The sequence below is a fragment of the Tenrec ecaudatus genome, chromosome 16 (genome assembly GCF_050624435.1).
Source record: "Tenrec ecaudatus isolate mTenEca1 chromosome 16, mTenEca1.hap1, whole genome shotgun sequence".
In the NCBI taxonomy this organism is placed as follows: Eukaryota; Metazoa; Chordata; class Mammalia; order Afrosoricida; family Tenrecidae; genus Tenrec; species Tenrec ecaudatus.
In genome coordinates, this window is record NC_134545.1 from 106,821,001 (window position 1) to 106,845,425 (window position 24,425).

Sequence of the window (24,425 nt, forward strand, 5' to 3'; positions counted from 1 at the left end):
CCTGTCTCCACCCCTCGCTCGTGACTCGTGTCGCCTATCTTTCCATTTTCAAAAACATGAGCAAGTCTGTGCACGTCGATGCATGTGAGTGATGGGGGCTGGGGAAGAGTTTCGAAGGAACCACAGACCCTAAAAGGACCGAGAAAACTGCTTGGGGAAAGGAAGGCCCGAGTGGTCCTCAGGCCAGGAGGGTGAGCCCAGGGGAGCCTGTGTGCTCCACGCGTGTGCTGTCACCTTGAGTCCAAATTGGCTTGATGGCGACTGATAGCAGGGCCTTGAGTGCACACCCCCTCCCTTTGCTTTCCTTTTCGGCATTTTCCAGGTTTTTTCCTGTAATTAGCATCTCTTAAAAAAGTCTCCTCCCACCTCTTCCCCTCCTCTGCCCTCCCCCCGCCCCCCCAACTCTGACCCCACAAAGAAGACCAGAGGCCCTTGTGGTGTGGCAGCCTCCGTGGTGGGGGCCCGAGGCTGGTTAATCCTAGTCTCTCTGCCAACAGAGGGGACACAGGGCCTGGGAGGGGTTGGACGTGGGCCCTGCTGTCAGCCCACCCTGGCAGCCACCTCTCTGGAAGGACCGGTGGTGGCTGGGAGGGAAGGCGAGGTGCTCGCTAACTCGGGGAGCACCAGGCAGAGCTGGGCCCCCATCCTCCTGTTCGCCACCATCCTCTCTCTCCCTCAGCTGCCGTTTCTGCTCTTCCCAGGACAATTGAACAGCAATTGCCGATTCTTAACCCACCCCCCACCCCCACCCCCACCATTTTTCTGAGGTGCTCCTTCATGGCAGGTGAGCCCAGGATGAGTAGACATTTCAACAGCAGCCATGTCTGATGGGCTGGGTCTCACGCACGAGGCAGGCTTCCTCTCCTTAATGACAAATGCCGCTCAAGGAGCCGGCTGGCTGCTCAACTGCGGCGAACCGAGATCTCTGAAGCTGCTGCGATCCATGGAGAGAGTGTCCGTCATTCCCCTTGGTGGCCGCTGCTTTCCGAGCTCCTGGCTGTTGCCGAGTTTCTGGACCGCCCTGGAATTGGACCTGACACCCGAGGCCCAGTTTGCATCAGAACCTCTGGGAGGACCGATCGCTGCTCTCCCGTCACAGACTGGGGAGCTGGGCCTTTGAGAGCTTGGCAGGCCTGTGTGAGCGCAGTCAGAAAGGGAAGGACAGCGGGGCAGGCTTCCTCTAGAGCAGCGGTTCTCAACCTGTGGGTCTCGACCCTTTCACAGGGCTCACCCGATTCACAGCAGTAGCAAAATGGACAGGTATGAAATAGCAACGAGAATAATTTTATGCTTGGGGCGTCACCACCACATGAGGAACTAACTGTATGAAAGGGCCACGGCATCAGGAAGGTTGAGAACCACTGCTCTGAAAACACCTCATTCTCCGGGCCTGAGGCTTCTGAATCCGTGGGCGAGGTGATCGCTGAGGCCCCAGCCCAGCGCAGGGATGGGTCGATGTGGGCAGTCTCCCGCAGCCACCAGAAGTTCTGCTGGGACCAGTTGTGTAGATGGCAGGGTTGTTGGGGTTGGTAGAACCCGACGCTTCTTTACCCCACAGCTGCTGTGCACGAGACAGATGTCTGGCTGGCAGGGGCCCTTTCATGGGAGAGGAGCCTGAGGCTTGAGTGGGAGGACCCCTGCCTCCTCTGGACATACACGTGCCAGGAATACCTGGGCACCTTCATGTGTGTTATCTCATGAAGCCCTCGCCCCCGTCCCTGGTCTAAGGGTGAAGGCTGGGGCCCTGCACCTTGGCACCATGGACATGCGGGGCTGGGCGCTTCCGTGCTGGGCAGGCTGCTCTGTGCACTGTGGGGCTTAACTGCCTCTTTAGCCAGGAGCCCCTCCCCCAGGTTGACCATGAAAAATATCTCCAGAGGCAGGCACCCCTTCCAGAAGGGTGGGTGCGCCCGGCATTTGCACCCAAACAGGGAAACATGCATCAGCGATTTGGACGCCTCCCCATGGCTCCCCATTCCCATTTTCTGAGGGCCCCGCCTTCGATGTGGGGTCCCTGCCCCCTCCACACGCGCTGCAGTCAGAGAAGAAGTGAAACCCAGCTGACAGGTGGAGTTTTTTATTTCCCCCGACAGGCCACCTCCTGACCTCTATCTTCTTGCCAATGGGTTTTTAAATCCTAAATGATTTGGCAATAATTGCTCCGCCTGGCGTGATTATTGCCCTTCACCGATAGTAAATCTGTGCAGTCCCCAGGGTCCCACAAGCACGTGGTTTGGTATGCAGGACCCACAAGCTGGCCCAGACAGGCCTCACTGCGCATGCAGCTGCGCACCCCCCCCCCCCGCCCCCTGCTGCTCGGAGTGTCCCCGTCCCAGCCTCCCCGTCCCTTGGGCGTCCGCCACTCGTGCAGCTTCTTGGGGCTCTGCCGGAGTCAGGATGTTGGTTTGTACAGAATCACATCTTCCCTCCCGGCACCAGATTGTCAGCAGACGTCCACACCCAGGAAGGATGCCCTGGCAGGTGGAGGGGGGCTGGGGGGCGGGGTGGGGTGAGTGGAGAGTCTGGTGCTGCGGGAGTCTGCTTCTCCCAGAAACGCGGAGACTGCAAGCCTGGCGTGAAATAACTGGAGGTGGTTGCGTGCTGTCATCTCGGGCCTGTAGTGACCCCGTGAGACAGCAGTAGCACCCACAGGAGCAGAGTGCTGGGCCTTTCCCCCTCAGAGCGCTGGTGGGCTCGAAAGTGCCGACCTTTAAGTTAGCAGCTGATAGCCCACTGCACCCCAGGCCTCCTTGTGACACCAGCTGGTCTCTGCAGCCTCTGGAAATCACCGCCAGCCCAGGACCACCGAGTCTACTCCCATTCATGGTGCCCGTGCGTGTGTGCGCGTGTGCACGCGCCTCGGAGCGGAACTGCTCTGTGGCTCATTGACTTTCATCTTTACGGAAGCAGGTCGCCGGCCTTTCCCTCTGAGGCCCCCAGCTATGAGCTTGAAGCGCCAGCTTGCAGGTTAGCGGTGGAGCTTAAGCCCAGGGGCCTAGGTTGTGCTGTCAGGAAACACAGTGATCCCGGGCTAGTGGCCGCCATGCCGCCTGGGGCCAGTCCTCGGCCCCCAGGTCCCAGTGAGCCTGGAGGACCCAGGCAGCGTGGCCAGGCACGGCCCTGCAGGCCCCGTGTGCCGCCGAGGCTGGCGCAGTTGTCATCCCAGGAGAACATTGCCACGGGCCCCTTTCCTTGGCGACGTAGCTATTTCCAGTTTCAGAGACGCAAACGCCGGATTCCATTTAGATCTGGCAGTTCCCTGGACATTAGTCATTTTGGAGAGAGGGGGAAAATTCAACCTTTTAATATGTTGCCCTGTCTGTGCCACTGGCACTGTTAGTTACTGAGTGCACCCACCAGTTGGCTTGCTTTCCAAATGCCACTCCTAAGTGCCTTTCAGAAGACGCTTGTAATCGCGATTAGAAAGGGAAGGCAGCATCACCCCTTTACCATAAAAAGATGACTCAGGCACAACATTTATTCGACTTCGAAAGTCTATGTCATGGGAATGCGTTGGGCTTGCTCGCCTCGAGGTCAGCAGTTCAAAACCATCAGCCGCCCCTCGGGAGAAAGACGAGGCTGACTGCTCCTATAAAGAGTTACAGTCTTGGAAACCCATAGGGGCCGTGTTAGGCAGGGTTTGCTAGAGAAACAAAACCAGGACACTAATAAATTTGTGTGTATTTATATAGATAACATAAGAAATAAAGTTAACTAATCTATAAAGCAGTACAAACGGCTCAGTGCAGCTCACTCCCGTGAGACAGCTAGTACTCTGGCAGGCCTTCAAGTCGTGAGGGCCGCTGGGTAGTCCACCGTGGAGCAGTTCAGGCTATCCGGGCACAGGCAGCAAACAGCAGGCAGGTCACCAACAGTCAGCCAGATGCCAGGGTCCCACAGTCCTCAGCTCAAGAGATGCACCTTCCAGTGGCATGGCAAAGCAGGTCTTGAAGGAAGAACCCCAAGTGACAGCGACACAGTCCACGGGTAGGTGTCCCACTGTTAGTGTAGCTTGCAAATGGAGGCACGGAACAAGCAAGGCAGTTGCACACCGGTCTGATGATCCAAGAGCAAGAGAGAGAGAGGGGAGGCTCGCTAAGCCATTTATCTCTCTGCCTTCAACTACTCTCACATGTGTTCACTGGCCATGTTGGCACAACAAACCTACCTATCACATTCAGTTCTACAGGGTCGCTAGGACTTAGCGTCGACCGCTGGCACAGGATGTCTGTTCTGTTTGGTTCTGCCCCCAAACATTGTTAGTTGTGCGGAAGTCCTGGGGTTCGGTGGCAGGAAGAGGAGAGGAGATGGACTCTCTGCTGAAGAAAGGCCGTCTTTGAGTCTGGTTTGTGTCTGCGCAATGGAAGGCCAACCCGACACACAACTGTTCCCTGCTTGCGTGTCCAGGCACCCTGGCTGAGAGACTAGCTTGTCGCTTTGCCTCCCAGTGAGTCCCGAGACCTGCCAGGCTCGGGGACACTGGCCCACACAGCACGTCCACATCCTCCTGGCACCGAGTCACCCGGCCCAGCTGCTGGTGGGTTTCAAATTACGTACATATGTTACCATTCAGAGGCTTGGTCTGGGGAGGGGGAGCATGAGGGCGGTGCCGAGGGAGATAATTCCAGGTGGGCTGACTTGTAACCTATTCCATGACAGTGTTATCTTGTTTAATTTTTATGATGGTGGTTTCAGACATCAGACCAGGATATTTATTATGTAAAAAAATGAAGGTGCACGGGAATGAGACTCTGCGACTACCCCTCCTGAGCTTGTCCTCTGTCCCGACAGGCCATCATGATCGGAGACGACATCGTGGGCGATGTAGGCGGGGCCCAGCGCTGCGGGATGCGGGCACTGCAGGTTCGAACCGGGAAGTTCAGGTCAGTGCCCGGGTCTCGTGACTGTCGCCACCCCCACCAACAGCCCTGGGGTCCACAGGACCTGTACTGGTCTTTCCAAAATCAAGCGGTTGTTTTCTCAGGCCTGATCTGCGAGCGTTCCCTGCCCTTGGGGAAGCTGCCCTCTAAAGCTCCCGATCTGGCAGTCATTTGTAGAAGGGGCAGAAAAGTGTATTTAAAAAGACCCCTCGTTTTCTTTTTTAGCACGTCTCATGGACTCTTGTTTATTTATATATCCCCAAGAAGTGCGTGTCCACGTCCTCCGGCCATATTTTAACCAGGCTGCTTGTCTCTTGTTGAGAATTGTATGCATTCTAGGCCACTTGCTGGTGTGGTGCAGGACCGGGCCGTGTTTCGTTCTGCAGCGCAGGGGGTCGCTGTGGGTCGGAACCAGTTTGCTGGCACCTCGCAACAACAACAGCCAATATATGATCTGCAGCTATTCCCCCCTCCCCAGAGGGCTTTTCATTTCCTTTGAGGCACGAAAGGTGTGAATGCTATGAAGGCCACGCTCCCGCCTTGGGGTTGTCTTGTCCTTCAGGTGTCTCAGAAAACACTGCCGAGGCCAAACTCATGGTTTCGCCCAAGAACTGCTGAGCTTGGGCTCCTGGGCAGGAAGGCCTGTGAAAGCTGAAGGCAAGCACCTTCCCCCAGTGAAGAGTCACAGCAGGCGGGAGCCCCCAGCGAGGCGAGGGCCCCCCCCACCGGCACCCAGGCTCCCACAGGCTCCACCAGTGTCACAACCGGCCTCGGAATATGTGTACATGGCAGGCGGGAGACCCGAGGTGGTCCCCGTGCTCGGCAGCTCACTGGAAGGTTGGAGGTTTGAGGGCATGCAGAGGGGCCTGGGAAGAAAGGCCTGGTGATCCCCTCCCAGAAGGATCAGTCTAGAAGACCCTCTGAGCACATGGGGGTGCGTGAGTCTGTGGGGCCCTCTGGCAGCGGGTTTCTCCGGGTAAAGAGGCAGTGGGCCCACCGTGGGGCTCACTGTGTGAGTGCTCAGCCCTCTCTGCTCACCCTTCCCCTTGCTGGGCCAGCTCCATCCCAGGCCCCGGGGGGTCCTTGGTCAGGGGTGCTTTGATCCCAACCTTGGCTGTGCTTTCTTTCCCGGGCACCAGGAGGTTGTGGGTAAGCCCTGTGGTGTCGACCACCCTGGTGGCCAGCGCAGCTGCCTGCAAGGAGTGGCTTCAGCCAGCTGTTGGGAACGGGTCTCTCCTGTCCTGAGGTCTGGCCTCAACGAGGTGATTTCAGCCATGGCCGTCAGGGAACATGTGCTTTTGTGGATGGTGGGGGACTTCTTAGATGTGGGTTCTCATGTGGATGGTGGGGGACTTACTAGATGATGTGGGTACCTGTGGTGGGAGGGGCTCTTTTACATCTTACTGGGCAAGCTGAGGAGACAGAGGAGGGGCCTGGCCCCTTTTTGAGAACCTGTGCCTTGTCAGGGACCCAGGGAACCTGCAGCTTTCTGACAAAAGGGGGACATAGCCCAATGGGAGTCCGCCAGCCCCCTTGTGGGCCCTACAGAGCAGAGGCCCCTGTGCAGCTCCTGGGCACACTCAGCCCTCCTCTCCAGGACCTATAAGGGGACTTCCTGACTCTCCTCAGAGGAAGGCCCCAGGCACAGGCCTCAGGAGCCTGCTGCCCACCACGGGGCCCTCCCCATCCCTGATCCTGCTTCACTGCCAGAGCCACAGTGCCTCCCCCAGAGCCTCAGGACGTGGCACCCCGGATTCCCCCCACCAGACAAGACGGGTGCCGGCTTGAGCCCAGGCCAGGACTGCAGACTAGCGTCCTTTGTCCCAGGCTATCTTTTGGCTTCTGGCCGGGGAAACACCCTGTCTGCCTTGTTCCATTTGGCCTTCCTGGGGCTCACAGCCTCAGTAGGTGGCCCCGGAGCCTGAGAATGCACTGGGCCCACTCAAGCCACAAGCAGGGTCTCTGAGGAAGACTCCTGCCCAACCAGCAGGACCCAGGGGCCAGGTGGGTGCATGGTAGGCTGCAGCACACCCCGTGCTGCCAGACCCAGGTCCTTGAAGCACAATCACCAAGTACGCATTTTCTTTTTTTTTTTCTTTTTTTAATTTTAACAATTTATTAGGGGCTCATACAATTCTTACCACAGTTCATACATATACATACATCAATTGTATAAAGCACATTTGTACAGTCCCTGCCCTAATCATTTTTTTCGCCTCTTTTCTTTTTTTACATTTTATTAGGGACCCATACAACTCTTATCACCATCCATACATATACATACATCAATTGTATAAAGCACATCCATATATTCCCTGCCCCAATCGCTCTCAAAGCACCTGCTCTCCACTTAAGCCCCTTGCATTAGGTCCTCCTTTTTTTTCCCCTCCCTCCCCCTCCCCTCTCCCTCATGTGCCCCTGGTAATCTATACCTCGTTATTTTGTCATATCTTGCCCTATCTGGAGTCTCCCTTCCCCCCTTCTCTGCTGTCCCTCTCCCAGGGAAGAGGTCACATGTGGATCCTTGTAATCAGTTCCCCCCTTCCAACCCACTCACCCTCCACTCTCCCAGCATCGCCCCTCACACCCTTGGTCCTGAAGGTATCATCCACCCTGGATTCCCTGTACCTCCAGCCCCCATATGCACCAGTGTACAGCCTCTGCCCTATCCAGTCCTGCAAGGTAGAATTCGGACCATGGTAGTTGGGGGGAGGAAGCATCCAGGATCTGGGGGAAAGCTGTGTTCTTCATCGGTACTACCTCGCACCCTAATTAACCCATCTCCTCTCCCAAACCCCTCTATGAGGGGATCTCCATTGGCCGACACTTGGGCCTTGGGTCTCCACTCTGCACTTCCCCCTTCATTTAATATGGTATATATATACATATACATATACACATATATACACACACTTATATCGTTGTTTTTTTTGCATGATGCCTTATACCTGGTCCCTTGGCACCTCGTGATCACACTGGCCGGTGTGCTTCTTCCATGTGGGCTTTTTTGCTTCTGAGCTAGATGGCCGCTTGTTCACCTTCAAGCCTTTAAGACCCCAGACACTATCTCTTTTGATAGCCGGGCACCATCAGCTTTCTTCACCACATTTGCTTATGCACCCATTTGTCTTCAGCGATCCTATCATGGAGGTGTGCAGTCAATGATATGATTTTTTGTTCTTTGATGCCTGGTAACTGATCCCTTTGGGACCACTCGATCACACAGGCTGGTGTGTTCTTCCATGTGGACTTTGTTGCTTCTGAGCTAGATGGCCACTTGTTTATCTTCAAGCCTTTAAGACCCCAGTCCCTATCTCTTTTGATAGCCGGGCACCATCAACTTTCTTCACCACATTTACTTGTTCACCCACTTTGGCTCCAGCCGTTGTGTCGGGAGAGTGAGCATCATAGAGTTCCAATTTAATAAAAGAAGGTATTCATGCATTGAGGGAGTGTTTGAGTAGAGGCCCAAGGTCCTTCCGCCACCTTAATACTTGACCTATAAATATAGACACATAGATCTATTTCCCCATCTTCCTATATATATTTGCATGTACATGTCTTTGTCTAGACCTCCATGAATGCCCTTTGACTCCTAGCTCTTTCCTCCATCTCCCTTGACTTTCCTCCTGCCCTACTACCATGCTTCATTGCCACCTGGGCTAGAGTATACCTCTTCTCTAAGCAACCTTACCCTTGATCATTTCCCACCATGCCTGCCACTCCCCCTTCTCTACCATTTGGGGTCCCATGTTTTTCCCTTGTCCCTGGGTTTGTTAACACCACTTCCTTACCCCCCCTATCCCCCATCCCAAGTCCCCCCGGAACTGTCGGTCCCATTGTTTTTCCTCCAGATAGTTCATCCAGCCTGTCCTATTCAGACAGACCTGTGGAGTCACTAACATGCACGAAAACAAGACAGAGGAAAACAAAGCAACAGTATACAACCAGACAACAAAACAACAAAAACAAACCACTGACAAAGAACAGAACAAAACAGTTCACAAGAGAAAAGCTTGTAGTTAGTTCAGGGATCGTTTGCTGGCCCTTAGGAGCATTTTCCAGTCCAGTCTGTTGGGGCACCACGCCCTGGCCCCAAAGTCCACTTTCAGCATTCCCTGGGGACCTTGCCACTCCATTCCCTTGCTGTTCCGCTGCACTCCCCCAGTGATTTGCCTCGGTGTGGTGGGAATCACGTACGCATTTTCCAGGACACCTGCTCCCCACACACATACCTGCACACCATGCTGCCAGGGACCCCGTCGGCAGGTCCTCTCCGGACAAACTGGAGACGGAGGGGTGGTTTTCCCTTTTGACAAAGACGGACGGCATTGCTTTATGACTTGCCTGCTCCCTTGACCGACCTGGCTCCGTCCTTGGCATCCCTGTATCCCAGTGAGTCCCTGGGGTTGCAGGGCTCCTGGCCCACAGCAGGCGCTCAGGAGGGTTGGGAGGTGAGAGCGGCCTGCGTTTTATATTGACCACGGGTTGAAACGTTGCAATTTGGGGTCTGCCGTGTTGAATGAAAGTGGTCCCACTATCGGCGTCACCAGTGTGTCTTGAATTCCGTGACTGTGGCTGCGGGACAATTTAAATTGCACTGCACTGGGAGCCCTGGTGGCACTGGTTACGGGTTGGCCTGCAGTCCGCACGGTGGGCAGTTTGAAACCACCCTGGAGAAGTTAGATGGGCCTTATGCTCCGGTCAACAGTCAGTCTCAGAAACCCGCAGGGGGCGCTGAGTCAGCACGGACTCACCTGCGCTTCCCGTGGCCGCCTCCAGGTGGCACGATCGGACTGCTCCTTCTCTTGGGCTCCGCGGCTGCAGAGAGACCAGCAGCTGGGGGACTCTCACTGTGTTTGGGGACCCTGGGGCATCCTGACTGCTGCTCCCAGAAATGGTGTGGCTGGGGGGCCCAGCGGTGGCCTCTGATGCCAGCGTGCACTCTGGGTGACTGGGCCAGCACTGCTGGCTGGGGAGACTGGTTCCTCCCTCCCAGAATGGCTGACCCCTCCGGAGTCCTGGGCTCTCTGCCCTGCTTTGCGAGCAGGCAGGCAATTAGGTTTGGAGGTCAGCATGGCCACATGGGGGGAGGGGAGCCCACAAAGTTCACCTCCCATCAGCCTGGAGGAGCCAAGGGCCCCTGGGTGGTCCAGCTGGATGTGGAGGGCCTCCCAGGTCTGTCTAGAAGAGTGAAGAGGGTGGTCCTGGCAACAGACAGGGTGACTGGAGTGGGCTCAGCCCTGCTGCAGGACCCTCTGGCGACCATCACCCTGGTTTCTTCACAGCCTCCTAGCCCTCTGAGCAGCTGAGGCCCTGCTGGGGAGTGTGGGCTCTGGGCTCTGTGAGCTCCTGGCTCCACACTGCCTTCGCGCCCTGCTGCCTCCTGCTTCCCCGCAGACGGTCTGGCGCAGAGGGCTCCGAGCCTGTGGGGAGGTGGCACACTGGGGTCTGAGTTGGACAAGGTCTCCCCAGTGACCCCAGCAGGAAATCCTTGAACCTTGCCACTTCCAGATGGCAGCCTCACCTCTGCAAGCTTGGGGTCAGCACAAAGCCTCCTTGTCAGGCCCGCTTCTGGAGGTCCCACACGGCCAGCGTGGCCTCCTGTGACCACTCACCCTGTTCCAGAGCTTCCAGCCCACCCTGGCCTGGTAGGCCCTGGGCCAGAGTCTGTGCTCCTTGTGGGTGGGGCCTTTCTGAAGGTTAAGCAAGGTGTCCCCAAGGCTGGGCTCAGCCCTGGCAGCTGCCATGTGTCTCCTGCTGGGGACACCCAGTGAGCCGGGCTGTGTGAATGGCAGGGTGGGCTAGGAGGACTGAGCCCTTCCCAGCCCCAACCACTCAGCAACCCCTCTCCTTAGGGGACCTGGTGCCCTACATTTTGGCAAACATGCAGAAAAGTCTTTATTCCCCGTGAAAGGCCTCTACTGTCCCCCGCAGCACTGTCATCCCAGTCCAGACCCTCCCCTTCCAAGGGTGTGATGGACACTGAGAAGCCTGTCCCTTCAACTCTGCACACGGCACCCTCGTTCCTCTGCCCCGCCAGAGAGGGCGCTACCCACACGGCCCCTCCTTGTAGCGGGCTACTGTGTAAACCAGCCGTCCTCCTGTCTGGGAGGCTGCCCCAGTGGGCAGCTTGCTCTTTCCAGAAGGCCTGTCAGGTCCTTCTCCAGCCTGGACTCAGCTGGGGCCTGAATGTGGCCCACCAGCCATAGATGGGGGACCCCGGGAGTAAGAGGACACCTGGCCTAGCTCAGTGCCCATGGAGCAGTGCCCCCTCTGTGTCGTGTCCCCCTTGGCACGTCTCCCTTGCTTTGCAGGTTGGGTCTGAAGACATCCTGGCTTCTTCTAGTGCCAGGTGCCCTCGGAGGGAGGTGAACCAACCCTGTGGACGCGCCCTTCTCCCCCACAGATCACTGGAGGAGGGGAGGGGGATGGTCAGTATACCTTCCTCCTGAGTCACCGCCATGTGGCCCTAGCAGACTCCAGCTCCTCCTGGGGAGGCACCCTGAGCCCCCACAGCCCCAGCTGCTGCAGGGTGGCTTGGCCATGGACACATCACGAGGCCCCCAGGTGGCTGCTATCAGGCCCAGTGCGGGAGGGGACGATGGACTGCAGCACTCCTGATGGGGGAGGGAGGGGCTCCGGGAACACGCCTGCTCTTGGTCAGGAGGGGTGGCTTGCAGGGGAGTGGAGGGCTGTGATGTGGCTTGAGCAGGGTCTGGCTTTGGGGTCTTCTGGCCCAGTCCTGAAGTCTGTCTGTCCCCACTCACCCTGGCAAGGCCTGGCAGGCGGAGGTGGCAGGTGGCAGCCCTTGCTGCTCTGTAGTTCAACCCCAGCCTCCCTCCCTCCCTCCCCGCCTGTGTTTGGGAGCGGGGCGTGGGTGAGGCAGGCAAGTCTGGGCAGCTCTGGCCACCGCAGCCAGCATGCCACCATGTAAAGGGCACCAGACTGCGGTGACAGCAGAGACTGGGTCTGGCCACCCTGCCTTGGGCTGGCCGCTTGCCCAGAACGTTCCCTAACCTTGGACTTTGGCCACTTGGGCGCAGCCGGCTGCCCCCAAAGGCTGTCAGGAGCCTGCTGGAGATCTGGGTCTTGTTTGCGCATACACACACACACACACACACACACACACTCCATACCACAGTCGCCCCTGGGAGCAGCACAGCCCTACCTGCAGAGCAGTAGTTTGGGAGTTTCCGCTGCATCTGACATGCCAGGGAGCCTGTTTTTACCCTTTGTCCACCAGGGGACTTGATTTCTGTGTCTCCCTCCCTCTTGGCCTCCAGAAATGGACGAGGAGAGAGGACTAGCTTCAGAATAGCCCCGCCCCCAATGCGCGCGCACTTCTCCACGCGGCCCTTACTGCAGACAGTCACACCCAACTTGTGTCCAGCAGGACCAGGTGTGGCCTCGGGCTCAGCGAGGTTCCAGGTCAGTCAAGCCGCCTCCCACCCTGTAGCTGTGGAGCCACACTGCCCTCAGGGGACCTTAGATGTGACAATGCGTGTGGCCTTCCACATCTGCGGATCACACTTTCGGAGGGGACGTTTACAAGACCCTGGGGTCTGAGGCCTACTGAGCCTGCACTCTGTGTGGCCAGGTGGATGCAATGATTCTGGGGTAGAGGTAGGAGCCCCTCGGAGAGGCAGCACCCTGAGCTGCTTCTGAGTGGAGGATTGGGACAGGAGGTGTGGGGCGTAGGCCTGGGAATGGGTGTGACCGGAAGATTTGGCTTCCTCTGCTGTGTCCTGTAGCAGCACTGTTGACTCCACCCGCTGTCTGTGGTCCCTGTGTCTCTTTGGGGTTAGCCTTCCTGTACATCCAGCCCCTATGGGGCTGCAGGCCCAGTCTAGAGCCCTCAGGCGCCCGGCCACAGGGACAGCCGTGTAGTTCGAATTAGGCCCATGAGTTGGCCCTGGGATTTGTTGGAATTCCTGGGAACGTGGCCAGTGAAATAAATGCTGGCCCTACTGTGACTACTTTGTCACCGTAGGCCGAGGGGAAGGCCAGCACATAGGGGAGAGAGAGAGAGATGTTCTGGTTGCATCACTGAGCACCTGGATCCAGCTGGACCTGAAGCTGGCTTGCCAAGCCACTGGCCCCTTCAGTATACTAGGACCCGCAGTATAGCCAGAGCCTCATTTGGTCCAGTGTCCGAGGGACCTGTCCCTCGGCAGTGGGAGATGCAGCAGGGGTGACTGGCCCCCGCGCCCTGTCTGTGCGGCAGGTAGAGATGGCTGCTGGCTGGCTGTTCCACTCGCTTTCTCTGTGTGCTGGAGGGACCTGGTTTGGCCCTGGAGGTGCGACAGAGCAGCCCCCAGTAATCGGGAGGGTCTATGTGGGTAATTTCCGAGCCTTGCTGACAGAGCGGCTACATGCTGGGCTGCTCACGACAAGGTCAGCGGTTCAAAACCACCAGCTGCTCCACAGGACAAGGACACGGGGCCTTCTGCTTCTGTAAAGAGTGCCCATGGGGACAGTCCACTCTGCCCTATAGTGCTGCTATGCGTCGGAGTTGGATCAATGGCAGTGGGTGAGTTGCCAACCTTAGAAGGCTGCAGAAGAGACTGTGTTGACTCACCCACCCCTGCAGCCCCTGTCTGCCCAGGAAGACCTGAGAGGCTGATCCTGTCACCCTGATCAGTGAGGGGTTGGTAGCCGAGGCCACCCCCATATCAAGGTCACCCCCTCAGATGTGGACACGGAGGCCCAAAGAGGCCCAGGGCACTGTTGCTTCTTATTTTGGCGGCATCGGCCAGGCTTAGCCTCTCCCTCCTGGCTCCACCCACCACCAGCATCTGAGCCGAGTGTGTGTAGTGTGAGCTCTCACAATTGCACGGACACGTAGGACCGGACAGGGTTTTGTGGGGTCGCTCATGGGGTGGCTGTGTCTCGGAATCAACTTGTGGCCTTAGTGGCAGCTCCACGTGTGCTGTGAGCCGTGGCCCTGCCTACAGCCATCTTCCCACTCAGAGCAGGACAGGGCGCTGGGCCACCTCGGTGCCACGTGACAGGATCAATACTGGGTGAGAGGGACAGACAGGGGAGAGCGCCCAGGAGTGCCCCTCTCCATCACACACTCCCACGCATGTAACACATGCACACTCGTGTTCTCCCTCTCAGTCACATGCTCACTCCCGGGCCTCCCGCCAGCCTCACACAGGTCCCACTCCTCCATCCCACACTTGTGCTCACCCTCACCCCCAGGCCCCTCACAGGGCGCTCTCTCTTGCTCTCAGCTGACCTGGGTGCCAGGCCTGGGCATGCTGTCCGGCCCCCAGCCCCTGCCCCCTCCTCTGCCGCGATGGGACAGGCAGGTGGCACCAAGAACAGCAAGGATCTCGCTGAACCAGGGCCCGGGTGGGTGGCAGGTGCAGCAGCCCACCAGCCTCCTGGCCCTTTGCGCTTTCCCAGGGGCATGTCTCAGGGGATGCTGGGTGACCAGCTCCAAGCAGACATGCTTCCCATGGCCCTCCCACATTCCTGGGATCAGGGCAGGCCGGGTCCACCTGAGCAGGACGTCCCCTGGGCCCCCACCGGTTCCTTTGTCCAAGGTGTGCCAGCGCCCTTTGTATCTCCCTCCCTCTGCTTGCCTGGACCCTTCCCAGTGACACAATTTCCGAGTCCCCAACTAGGGAGCCAAGAGGCTGGGCTATAATCCCTCTGGGACTGTGGAGCCCCCCGCCGAGTTAGGATCCCTGGTGGTGTAGTGAGTTACTCATTGGGCTGCTAACCGAAAGGCCATCAGTTCGAATCCACCAGTCACTCCTCTGGAGGAAGATGAGGCTTTCTGCTCCTCTAAAGACAGACAGGGTCAGAAGCCCAGGGTCCACTCTGCCCTCCTCTGTAGAGGGGCTAGGAGTGGAAGTCGACTGGGGGGGCAGCTCATTAGCTTGTCTTTCTTTCCCCAGAGTGGCTACAGTTCTTATTTTCCAAACTGTTTAGAAAGGCGTCCGGAACAGTGCCCCACCCCACGCACACTCCTCGCCATTGATTGGCTGTGACCCACGCGCTGACTCATAACGAACCTCTGTGGGTTTATGCGACTCAAACTCTTTTCAGGAACATGAGAAAGCCCAGGCTCTCTCCCCAGAGCTGCTGGTGGTTTTGAACTGCTGACCATGAGGATCACAGCCCAGGCCATAGCCACTTCCCTTCCAGGCCTCCCTTCTGACTTCCAGTGACCCTGTAGAGCTGCGCTTTGGGGCAACTGCCACATCTTATTCCTGTGGAGTGGCTGGTGGGTTTGAACTGAAGACTTTGTGCTTAGCAGCTGGTGGCCTAACTAACCCACCACCCCACCAGGGCTCCCAGGTTCCAAGAACAGCACAGAGAAATGTCACGGACCCACAGCTCAGAGAAGGACGAGGTTTCCCGCTCCCATAAAGATGTCCAGCCTCAGCAACCCAGAGGCCAGAGGCGGCGTCCACCCAGGCCTGTGGGGTCCTTGCAAGTCAGAGGGGCTCTGTGGGGGGGTGTTCTGGAGAAAGCCCCCACCCCCGCTGCTCCCGCCATGCCATCTTGGAGAGGGCGGTGCAGCTGGGAGGCACGTTTGGGTGGTGCCTTCTCTCCACTCCCTCCCCAGGAGTCCTTCCCCAGCCTGTCTGTCCGGACCTTCGGTCACGGTTATCTTGTAGCATGCCCCTCTGTTTGGACGTGTCCAGTGTGTCCTGTGCTCTGACCGAGGTTTCCTGTGTGTGTTTCTCCTCAGAAGCCACACCCTGTCTCTCGGGCCCAGTATTGGTGCTGTTACCATGGGGGCCTTGATAAAGACAGTGACCGCCACACATCTAGCTGTGGGGGCCATCCCCCCACCCCCCGTTTGGAATCATTTTTTACCGTTTGCAAATGTGTGAGTGTATGCCAGGAAATCTTAACGACAGCTAGCTGCTTGGTCACCTGACTGGAAGAGATCCATGTTTGTGCCCATTTCAGAGAAAGGTGGCCCAACTGGACGCTCCACTTGTAGAGCAAATTGTGCTGGAGATCACTCTGCAAGGTTTGCAGCAGGACACCGACAGGGAGCTGCCAGGGGTTCAGGCCAAATTCAGAAGAGGCCATGCAACAAGGATGTCATTGTTGACGTCAGATGGAGCTCGGCTGACAGCAGAACATGCCAGAAAGATGTTGACTTATATCGTCTTGACTGTGCCCAGGCATTTGACTGCATGCATCCTAACAAACGGTGGACAGTCTTGAGGAAAATGGGAATTCCAGACTTTCATTGTGCTCCGTGGGCCTGTCCATGGACCAAGAGGCAGTTGTGCAAACAGAACAAGGGTTAAAAAACGGGAAAGGTGCGTCCGCCTTGTATCCGCTCACTCTACTTATTCAGTCTGTGTGCTGAGCAAAGCATCAGAGAAGCTAGCTCAATGAAGAAGACTGCAGCATCAGGATGGGAGGAAGCTTATTAACAACCTGCGATATGCAGATGACACAACCGTGCTTGCTGACAGTGAGGAGGACTTGAAGCCCTTGCTGATCAAGCACTTTGAAGATCAAGGACTGCAGCCTTCAGAATGAGATGACACCTGAAGGTCAAGAAGACCCCAAATCCTCACACCTGGACCACAGGGTAAGAGGATGATGAATAGGGAAATGGTGGAAGTTGTCAAGGATTTTTGTCTTTCTTGGATCCATAATCCTTGCTCATGGGAGCAGCAGTCACGAGAGCAGAAGATGATTATTAGAGCATCAGCTAGGTCTGCCGCACAAGACCCCCTCAGAGTCCTGAAAAGCAGCAGAGGACTAAAGTGTGACTGACCCCCGCGGGGTTATCAGTGGCCTCCTGTGCATGTGGAAGTTGGACATGAAACAAAGCTGACCCCTGTGAACTGCATTGCTGGAGAAGAATGCTGAAGGCACCGTGGACAGATTTTAGAACAAAGCTTGGTCTCAGGAGAAGTAAGGCCACAGTGCTCCTTAGAGGCAAGGATGGCGAGCCGTTTCCTTCTGTACTTTGGCTCGTTGTTGGGGAAGACCAGTCCCTGGACAGGGACCTCATGTTTGTCAAAGCAGAGGGGAAGCAAAGGAGATGGACGGACACAGTGGGTGCAACTGTGAGAATGGCGCCGCACCGGGCAGTGTGTCGTCCCGTCTTACAGAAGGTTGTGCAGCTTCCCGCCCTCTCCATTCCCCAGTGCGCCCTTCATTCCTCACAGAAATTCAGCTCCCCGGTCTTTCCCGCTGCCCCACATACTACTGGCCCCTGGGTAACCACTGATAAACTCCGGTATCTAAACATTTGCTTCTAGATCCTAGGTTTCCAAACATAATTGACTTGCCGCTCCCTTTCACGAGGGGAAAAGAATTTACTCAGAGGTCCCCTGGCCGTGAGCAAGTCCTGTCCTGTAGCCCATCACCCAGGGTCAAGGGTAGGTCTCTGCTTTTGCAAGACCCCACCCTGCCACAGGTCATTCATGACACTCCACAGACCGAAGTGGGTGACAGCCCTTGCCCTGTCATGACCCTTCCCTCCTTTCAGGCCGAGTCCTGTTCTCAAGGATCAGTTACAGCCCCGAGCTGAGCTGCAGCTCTGCCCTGGCTGCTCCTCCCGTGTGGCCGCTCACACTGCACTGCCCACTCGCCTGCTGTGGATGTTTGGGTCCTTCCCACCTCTTGGCTGCTGCAGGGAACGCCGGTGTCCGGCCACCCGTCCTGTGTGAATGCCTTCGGTTGTCAGGATGGGTGTCCCCCCTCCTGGCTTGATTATTTGGGTCCCTGTGGACACGTGGGCTAGCTTTCTGGTACTGTCACAGTGCACTCTGTGGAGGTGGCCGGAGCCTGTGCCTCCGCAGGCTGTGTTCTTTGGACACAGCCCCACCATTCTCTGAGCCGCTGCATCTTGTCTGGGCATGCCTCAGCACCACCGCCAGCCAGCTCTCCAAGGAGCCTGGGCCCTGGACATGTTCCCATGGTCTCTGAGTGCCCCAGGCCCTGAGAGTGGACCAAGGTGTGACACAGTTATGTGTGCGCACACACAACACACACTTTTATGTCCATATCGATCCCTGGATCCACCTGTACTCAAAACACGCGACAAAACCAATGCCCAGAACAACCCACCGCCCTTCATCGTCTCCGTGGCTCTGTGTCCGTCCGGGAGCAGCAGCCTCGGGTCTCTCCAAAAGGTTTTTTATGTAGGACCCAAGCTACCTTCCCACTGGGGCGTCCTGATCGAGTGTCCTGGGCCTCAGGCCTGTCCGTCCCTCCACTAGGGAGGGAAGAGAGAAGGAGGGAGGAGGGAAGCCCCTGCCTGGGCAGGTTGGTCTGCTTCCCCGTCCTCCTCCACAAGGGGATGGGCAGTTGGCCAGTGTCTGGCAGCCCCACAAGGCCTTGCTGGGAGAGGCCTTTCATTTTTCAATCTGCCTCAGACCCCATTGGAGGCTCGGGGGCAGGCAGAGAATGTCCTCTCTGTTTTCCAGAGACAGAAACTGACTTGTCCACAGTCACCCTGCTGGGCAGATCCAGCCAGGACCATTACAGGCATGGCTGAGCCAGCTGCCCCCATGGCCCTGGTGAAAGCGTACCTAGGCGGGCTGTCTGTGGGGGGCCTGTGGTTCAAGCCCATCACTGTTTAGGGGTCAGCGCCTCGCACCTGTGGAATAGGTCATTGCAGCCCCCTTGGCTCCGTGGGCCTTTCCTGGAAGGGCGGGCATGGGAGTAGGGGTGGGGCATCCATCCACACCTGCGGGAAGAACCATTTGGGGAGGGATCTCGAGCCAGGTGTCTTGGCGACAGGGGCCTGCCCAGCTGGGTCCAGGTCAGGGGACCGTCAGTGGGGGCAGACAGGGCCCTTCTCTGAAGACCTTGTCCTGGTCTCCCTGACCCATGGGGGAGAGGCAGGAGGTGGCCTTTGTTTTCTAGGCTTTGCTACAAAGAACCACCCACTGGGTGGCCTACAGAACAGAGCCTCCCTTGTCTCCTGCTTCGGGAGGCTGGGTGTGTGAAGCCGGGGCCCAGGCCCTGGTGACTCCTCCCCGAGGTTCCGAGAAAGAACCCAGGCCCTGCCTGGCTCCCAGCTCCACATCAGCCTAGGCCAGCGGTTCTCAACCTGTGGATCACGACCCCTTTGGGGGTCGAACGACCCTTTCACAGGGGTCACCCGATTCATAACAGTAGCAAAATGACAGTTATGATGTAGAAACGAAAATCATGTTGTGGGGGGTCCCCACCGCATGAGGACCTATATGAAAGGGTTGCAGCATGAGGAAGGCTAAGAACTGCTGGCCTAGGCCTTCCTGGCTTCCAGCTGCCGCTCGCATGAGTCCCGCCCTCTGTCCCCCCGAGTCCTGTATGGTTAGGGGTCCCCTAGTCTCTATGGGGTTGTAAACAGAGCTGGTGTCAGGTGGGGGCAATACTCACTCTTCAGCATCCAATAGCTTGGCATGGGACTGGGGAGGGCCGGGGAAAGGCCAGGCCCGCTGACCCCCTGCTCTGCCAGCCTGTGGCCGCCCAGAGGTGGCATCACCCCTCCGCGGGTTACAGGACGCTGTCAGCCCCGGCAGGTACAGGTGAGCGTGGAGCCCAGTGCCTACCCTGGGGGAGGGCAGCCCAGGTCTGCAGTCATCTGCTGCCTTGACTTTGACTTGGCTGATCCTGGCCCTGTGAAATAGCAGTTGGGTCTGACCAGCGGTGCCGACAAAAGACGGGCCGAAGTCTGGGCTCTGCAGGGAGGACTCAGTGTAGCCCTCGCACCCTCACAGTAGCTCCGGAGCCCGGCCTGGCTCGGCCAGCTGGTGACTCAGCCCTCTGTGTAGGTAGCAGGACCTCCCTCCTGGCAGGGGCAGCCAACAGCAAAGGCCCAGCCAGGGACTTTCACGTCGACACAAGTTTCAGTGTCCCGGTGGGTTCCGAGCCCCATGCCAGGAGCCCTGGTGGAGCAGAGTGGCCACTGGGCTGCCAACCACAAGGCCAGCAGTTCAAAACCACAGGAGCACGGTGAGGCTTTCTGCCCCAGAAGCCCATAGGGCAGTTGTACCCAGCCCTACAGGCCCGCTTACCCCTTCAAATGGCCTTGAGGGCAGGGAGGGTGGCTTCTTGGTTTAGAGCGGAGGCTGCTGGGAATGGGAGCTGGGTGACAGCAGGAGGCGCTCACATCCACCAAGGTGCTCAGAGCCCCTGCCTGCGTGGATCCTCCGGCGGTCCTCTGGACCCCTGCCCCTGATTCTGAGGGAGCGGCCCTTGCTGGTTTGGGGTTCCTGGCAAGGCGGCCCCACAGGCAGCCTTTGGGAACATTGTGCAAGCTTAGGGTGCTCTGATCTTCCGCACACCTCCCCTAATGCTGCCGGAGGGTGGGGGTGGCGGGGGAGGCCTCCGACTGGCACCTGGTCCCTGCCCTCCTCCACCCCACTCTGGTAGAATGGGCTCAGGCATGTCCTTGGGCTGCTTCCCCAGCCTTCCACCCAGAGACCTCTGGGGTCACAAGCCTCTGCACTGGGGCCGGCAGGTGGATGTGGAGTGTGGAGGTCAGTCCTTGGTGTGCTCTGGTGGGAGGTGGCCACAACCTGTCTTAAGGGTTACGTGGAAGAGACAGTTCAACCAGGGTGCAGTGTCGCACTGAGGAAGCACACATCATTCCTCCAGTTCCCGAATGCTTCCTCCGCCCCCGCTACCATGACCCAGTTCTACCTTACACATCCGGCTAGACCGGACTACGCACAATGGTACAGACCAGGGCTCTCGACACATGGAATTCAGAACTGATAAACCCTTAGGAACAGTGGGGGAGTAGCAATATTATGAGGGTAGGGGGATGGTCCTGGAGGGGAAGGAGATGATACCAAGCAGAAAAAAAATGTTTTGGAAATGTTGATGGCAACCTATGTACAAGTGTGCTTAATACATCTGAATGATGGATTGTCATAAGATTTGTAAGGGACCCCTCCCCCACCCAATACAGTGATTAAAAAATATAACCTTCAGCAGATTCTGAGCACTCTGCGGGGGCCTCAAGCTGCCCTTTCTGCATTGGGGAGCACCAGCATTTCCCACTCGCTGCGCCCCCCTTCCCCGGCCACCGAATGAACATTGGAATCCTAACCTGCCCGGCCCTGTGGGTGTAACCCCATCCCGGAATAGGATGGGAGAGAGCCTGCCAGAGGCTGGGGCTGGCCAGACTCCACCCCAGCTTCTCCCGCAGTGAGTGAAACCCTGGACACCAGGGGGCAGCAGGCACTCGGCAAGGCCCTGCTTCTCCCCTAGTGGGCACCCGGGGGTAGCTATCCATCGGCCTCACCCACACTTCACTCCCAGTCGGGGGTCCCAATAGTACAAGCTGGTCTCTCATCCCCATGAACCCAGACTTGGCCTTTGCCTCCTCTATTCAAAGAATTTCCACAGAAACATCTGGATCCTCCCTTCATAAATACCTAGAGAAGGCGGGGGAGGAGAGCCTCAGGCTTGTAGCCTGAACTGTACAGGGTCCGAGGTCCAGCCCCTCCGAGCCCCGGGCAGCCTGAGCCCAGCTGTCCGTCCGCTGGGTGGGTCTGGGTGGGCCATGGGCAGGCAGGGTATGGGACCAGGGCTCCAGATGGCTCTGAACAGTAGGTCGGCAAGGCTGCAGAGAGGCAGGGGAGACGGGGAGTATTGGAGGGGTCAACTGCAAGGCTGGAGGCTTGAGCCCACCCAGCTGCACCTCAGAAGAAAGGCCTGGTGATTTAGTTCTGAAAAGGGGGAGGGCTGGAGGAAGCTCGGTGCCCCTCAGGAAGGGGTCCCTCCCGTCCTTCCCCAGGGCCCAGACGAGGGTCCCATTTGGGGGAGTGCTTGGGAGCCTGGGCTGTTTAAACTGACCTGCGTTTAGCAGTGAGCCCAGTAGAGGCCCGATGGGTTGGCCAGGGACCAGCTTGGGGCGTACTGAAAGCCACCCTGTAGTCCCTTTGCTGCTGAGAGATGCAGGGACGGGTGCCGGGCCACCAGACCTCTCTGGTGGCAAAAGCCATCGCCGTCGTTGTAGAATGCGCTGGCACCTGCAGGGTCACCGTCCGGCTGAAGCCAACAAGCGCAGGAGGCGAACTCTGCCGTGTCCACATTAAGAAGGACCCTGAGTGTCAGGACCCTGCCCTGTTGGCCCAGACTCAGTTTCCCTGCTGCCCTCACTGCCTCCTGAGGGGCCACGGGAACAAGGCTGGAGGAGTGTGGAGGGCATTGCCCAGGGGAGGGCTCCGAGTGGTTACCGGAAGCAGGGGGCTGGCCGGGAGGTGCAGGGTGTGGGTGGCTGGCAGGCTCACTCTGGGAGCGGCTTGTGGAACCGGACGAGGAGGGTGTGTGACCCTGTGGAAGCTTCTGGCAGTGCAGCCCCTGCCTCCCTGCATCACCCTGCCCTGAGCAGACGCCAGGCGCCCCGAGGCCCTGCAGCCTCCACATGGCACCCCAAGAGATGTTGTGGAAAGGCCGAGCCTGGGTGTTACTGAGCTAGGCCGGGTTGGTTCTCACAATATGAAGATGTACATGAGTGCCAACCCTGAGGGCAGGGGCCGAGGGCAGAACCAGCCAGATCTGTGACATGGGCGGGGGGCATTTGTAAGCAAGTGGCCAGATGACCGCGGGGAGAGAAAGACCTAGCAGAGCCCTGACTAAAACTTTGTTTGAAGCATTCTACCCCCCACTCCCCTGCTAGGGTGTCTGGGGCCAAAGCCTGCCCCCCTTCTCCTGAAGGGGTTTTGTAGCCCCCTAAGAGACCATGGCTCTTCTTGGGGTCTGTCCGTCCCTAATGGCAATGTTGGAGGGTCAACTACAAGGCTAGCGGCTTGAGCCCACGCAGCTGCACCTCAGAAGAAAAGCCTGGCGTCCACCTCTGGAAACCCTGCTGACCACATGGCCCCACCTTCTGCCCAGGTGGTCCCCGCTGCCAGCTCCTCACACCTGATGGGAGGTTGGGGGAGTGCGGGGAGGCCTGTCAGGACAGGCTCCCAGCCTGCACAACTTCCACAGTGTGAGGAAGAGCAGGTACTGCTGGTGCTGAGGGCCCCCCCACACACCCCCCCAGCTGGAAGGTGGGCAGACCCCCTCCCTGAGGCTCTAAGGAGCAGACTGTGACCCCTGCCCCGTGGTTCTGCGGGGCTGGGCTGCAGCATGAGCCTGCCCACAGAGGCCTTGCGCAGTCTTCTGGTTGCTTTAGGTGGAGGACAGACCCGTGGCAATGGTGTTCTGTCTGCTGCCAGACGCCTGCCTGAGGGGGCTCCGGGCTCATGGGGTCTCTCTGCCTAAGCCCGCCTTGTCCCGGGCCCAGAGCGGGTGGGCTGGCCTGCCTGCCGACAGGCTCACCACACACACTGCTCCCGACCCTCCTGTCTGGAAAACTTGTAGGGAGTGAGCTATGTTTAGCCCGGCCTCGTGGGATCAGAGAAGGAGGTTGCTTGGACAGGCGGGCTTGGCATGGAGGAGGCTTATTCCAGGCCTTTCTGGGAAGTGGGTATTTGAGGAAATGTGGGGGTGGCCCTTGGAAACCCCGCCTCCCGAAGCACGGTCCCCCTGAGCACAGCTATGGAGTTCCTCTGAGCTCCCATCCCTCCTGCCTCCGTTCCTCATCTTAAAGTGGGAATAGCAAGAGACCCCACCACCTGAAGTGGGGCCACACAGAAGGGCATGTTCTGCAGACAGGGTACCGCTTCCATTCTGGCTGCCCTGCCCAGGACGGTGGATTGGAACTGCCTGTCTTCCCGTTAGCAGCCAAGTGCAGACCCTGTTCACTCCCAGGGCTCCTGGGGGCCAGCGGCGGACAAGCATCCTTCCCCTGGAAACCTCAGGGCACCCCGGGGAGAATGCAGTGATGCCTAGGGCCCACGTGAGGCCCGCAGCAGACAGGGGGGGCCCCATGTCGAGACCCTCAGGGCCAGGGCGTGGGGCACTGCACCCAAACATGCTCTCTGTACCCCTTGGTTGAGGGCCCAGTCAACACTGGCTGTCATTTCCTTGTATTCCCCCTCTGGGAACCCCACACCTCCGAGGCCTCTGAGGGCCCAGACCAGACACTGCCCTTTCACTGTGTTCAACTGCCTGCCTTTTAAAACTTGTTCCAGACGGTTCTGGAAGAAGCTGTTCCGGGGGTGGTGCTATGCTATGCCCCCTGGTCCCCAGATATCCCCCAGAGCAGAGAGAGCAGGGTATTCACCAGCCTTTCCCTGGCGTCCAGCTCTGGGGACTCCTGTGCCCTTGTAGAGCTGGGGGCCGGAGTGAGGGTGGAGGAGAGTGGAGAAGCCTCCCCCCAGGCAGGCAGATGGGTCAAGGTTGGCCAAAGGCCTGTGCCAGAGTCTCCACCCGCTGCAAAGCAACCATTTTCTCATCCAGGAAATGGGGGGGGGGGGGAGAGCATGACTGTGGAACACCACCACAGGGTGTCACAGGGCTGCGTCTGAGAGTCCAAGACAGTGAAACAAATTGGCAGAAGCCCCTGAGGCTCTCACTGCTGCTTTTAGAGGAGGGACTTTTTGAACCCCAGTATGTGATTCACAATCCCCCACCCACTGGGCCACTGCCCCACAGGCCTTCAGGGGACGCCACACATTGTGGAAGCATTCCACCATGTCACCAGGGCTCCTTGAACTC

At 58.2% G+C, this 24,425-nt stretch overlaps 1 protein-coding gene across 1 annotated transcript in view; it reads left to right on the forward strand.

The window, feature by feature from the left end:
* Positions 1 to 24,425, forward strand: part of LHPP (phospholysine phosphohistidine inorganic pyrophosphate phosphatase) — a 77,683-nt gene that overhangs the window by 30,984 nt on the left and 22,274 nt on the right. Inside the window, exon 6 of the mRNA XM_075534402.1 lies at positions 4,792 to 4,883. Coding sequence (XP_075390517.1) covers positions 4,792 to 4,883 — 92 coding nt within the window. The remainder of the gene's footprint in view (positions 1 to 4,791; positions 4,884 to 24,425) is intronic.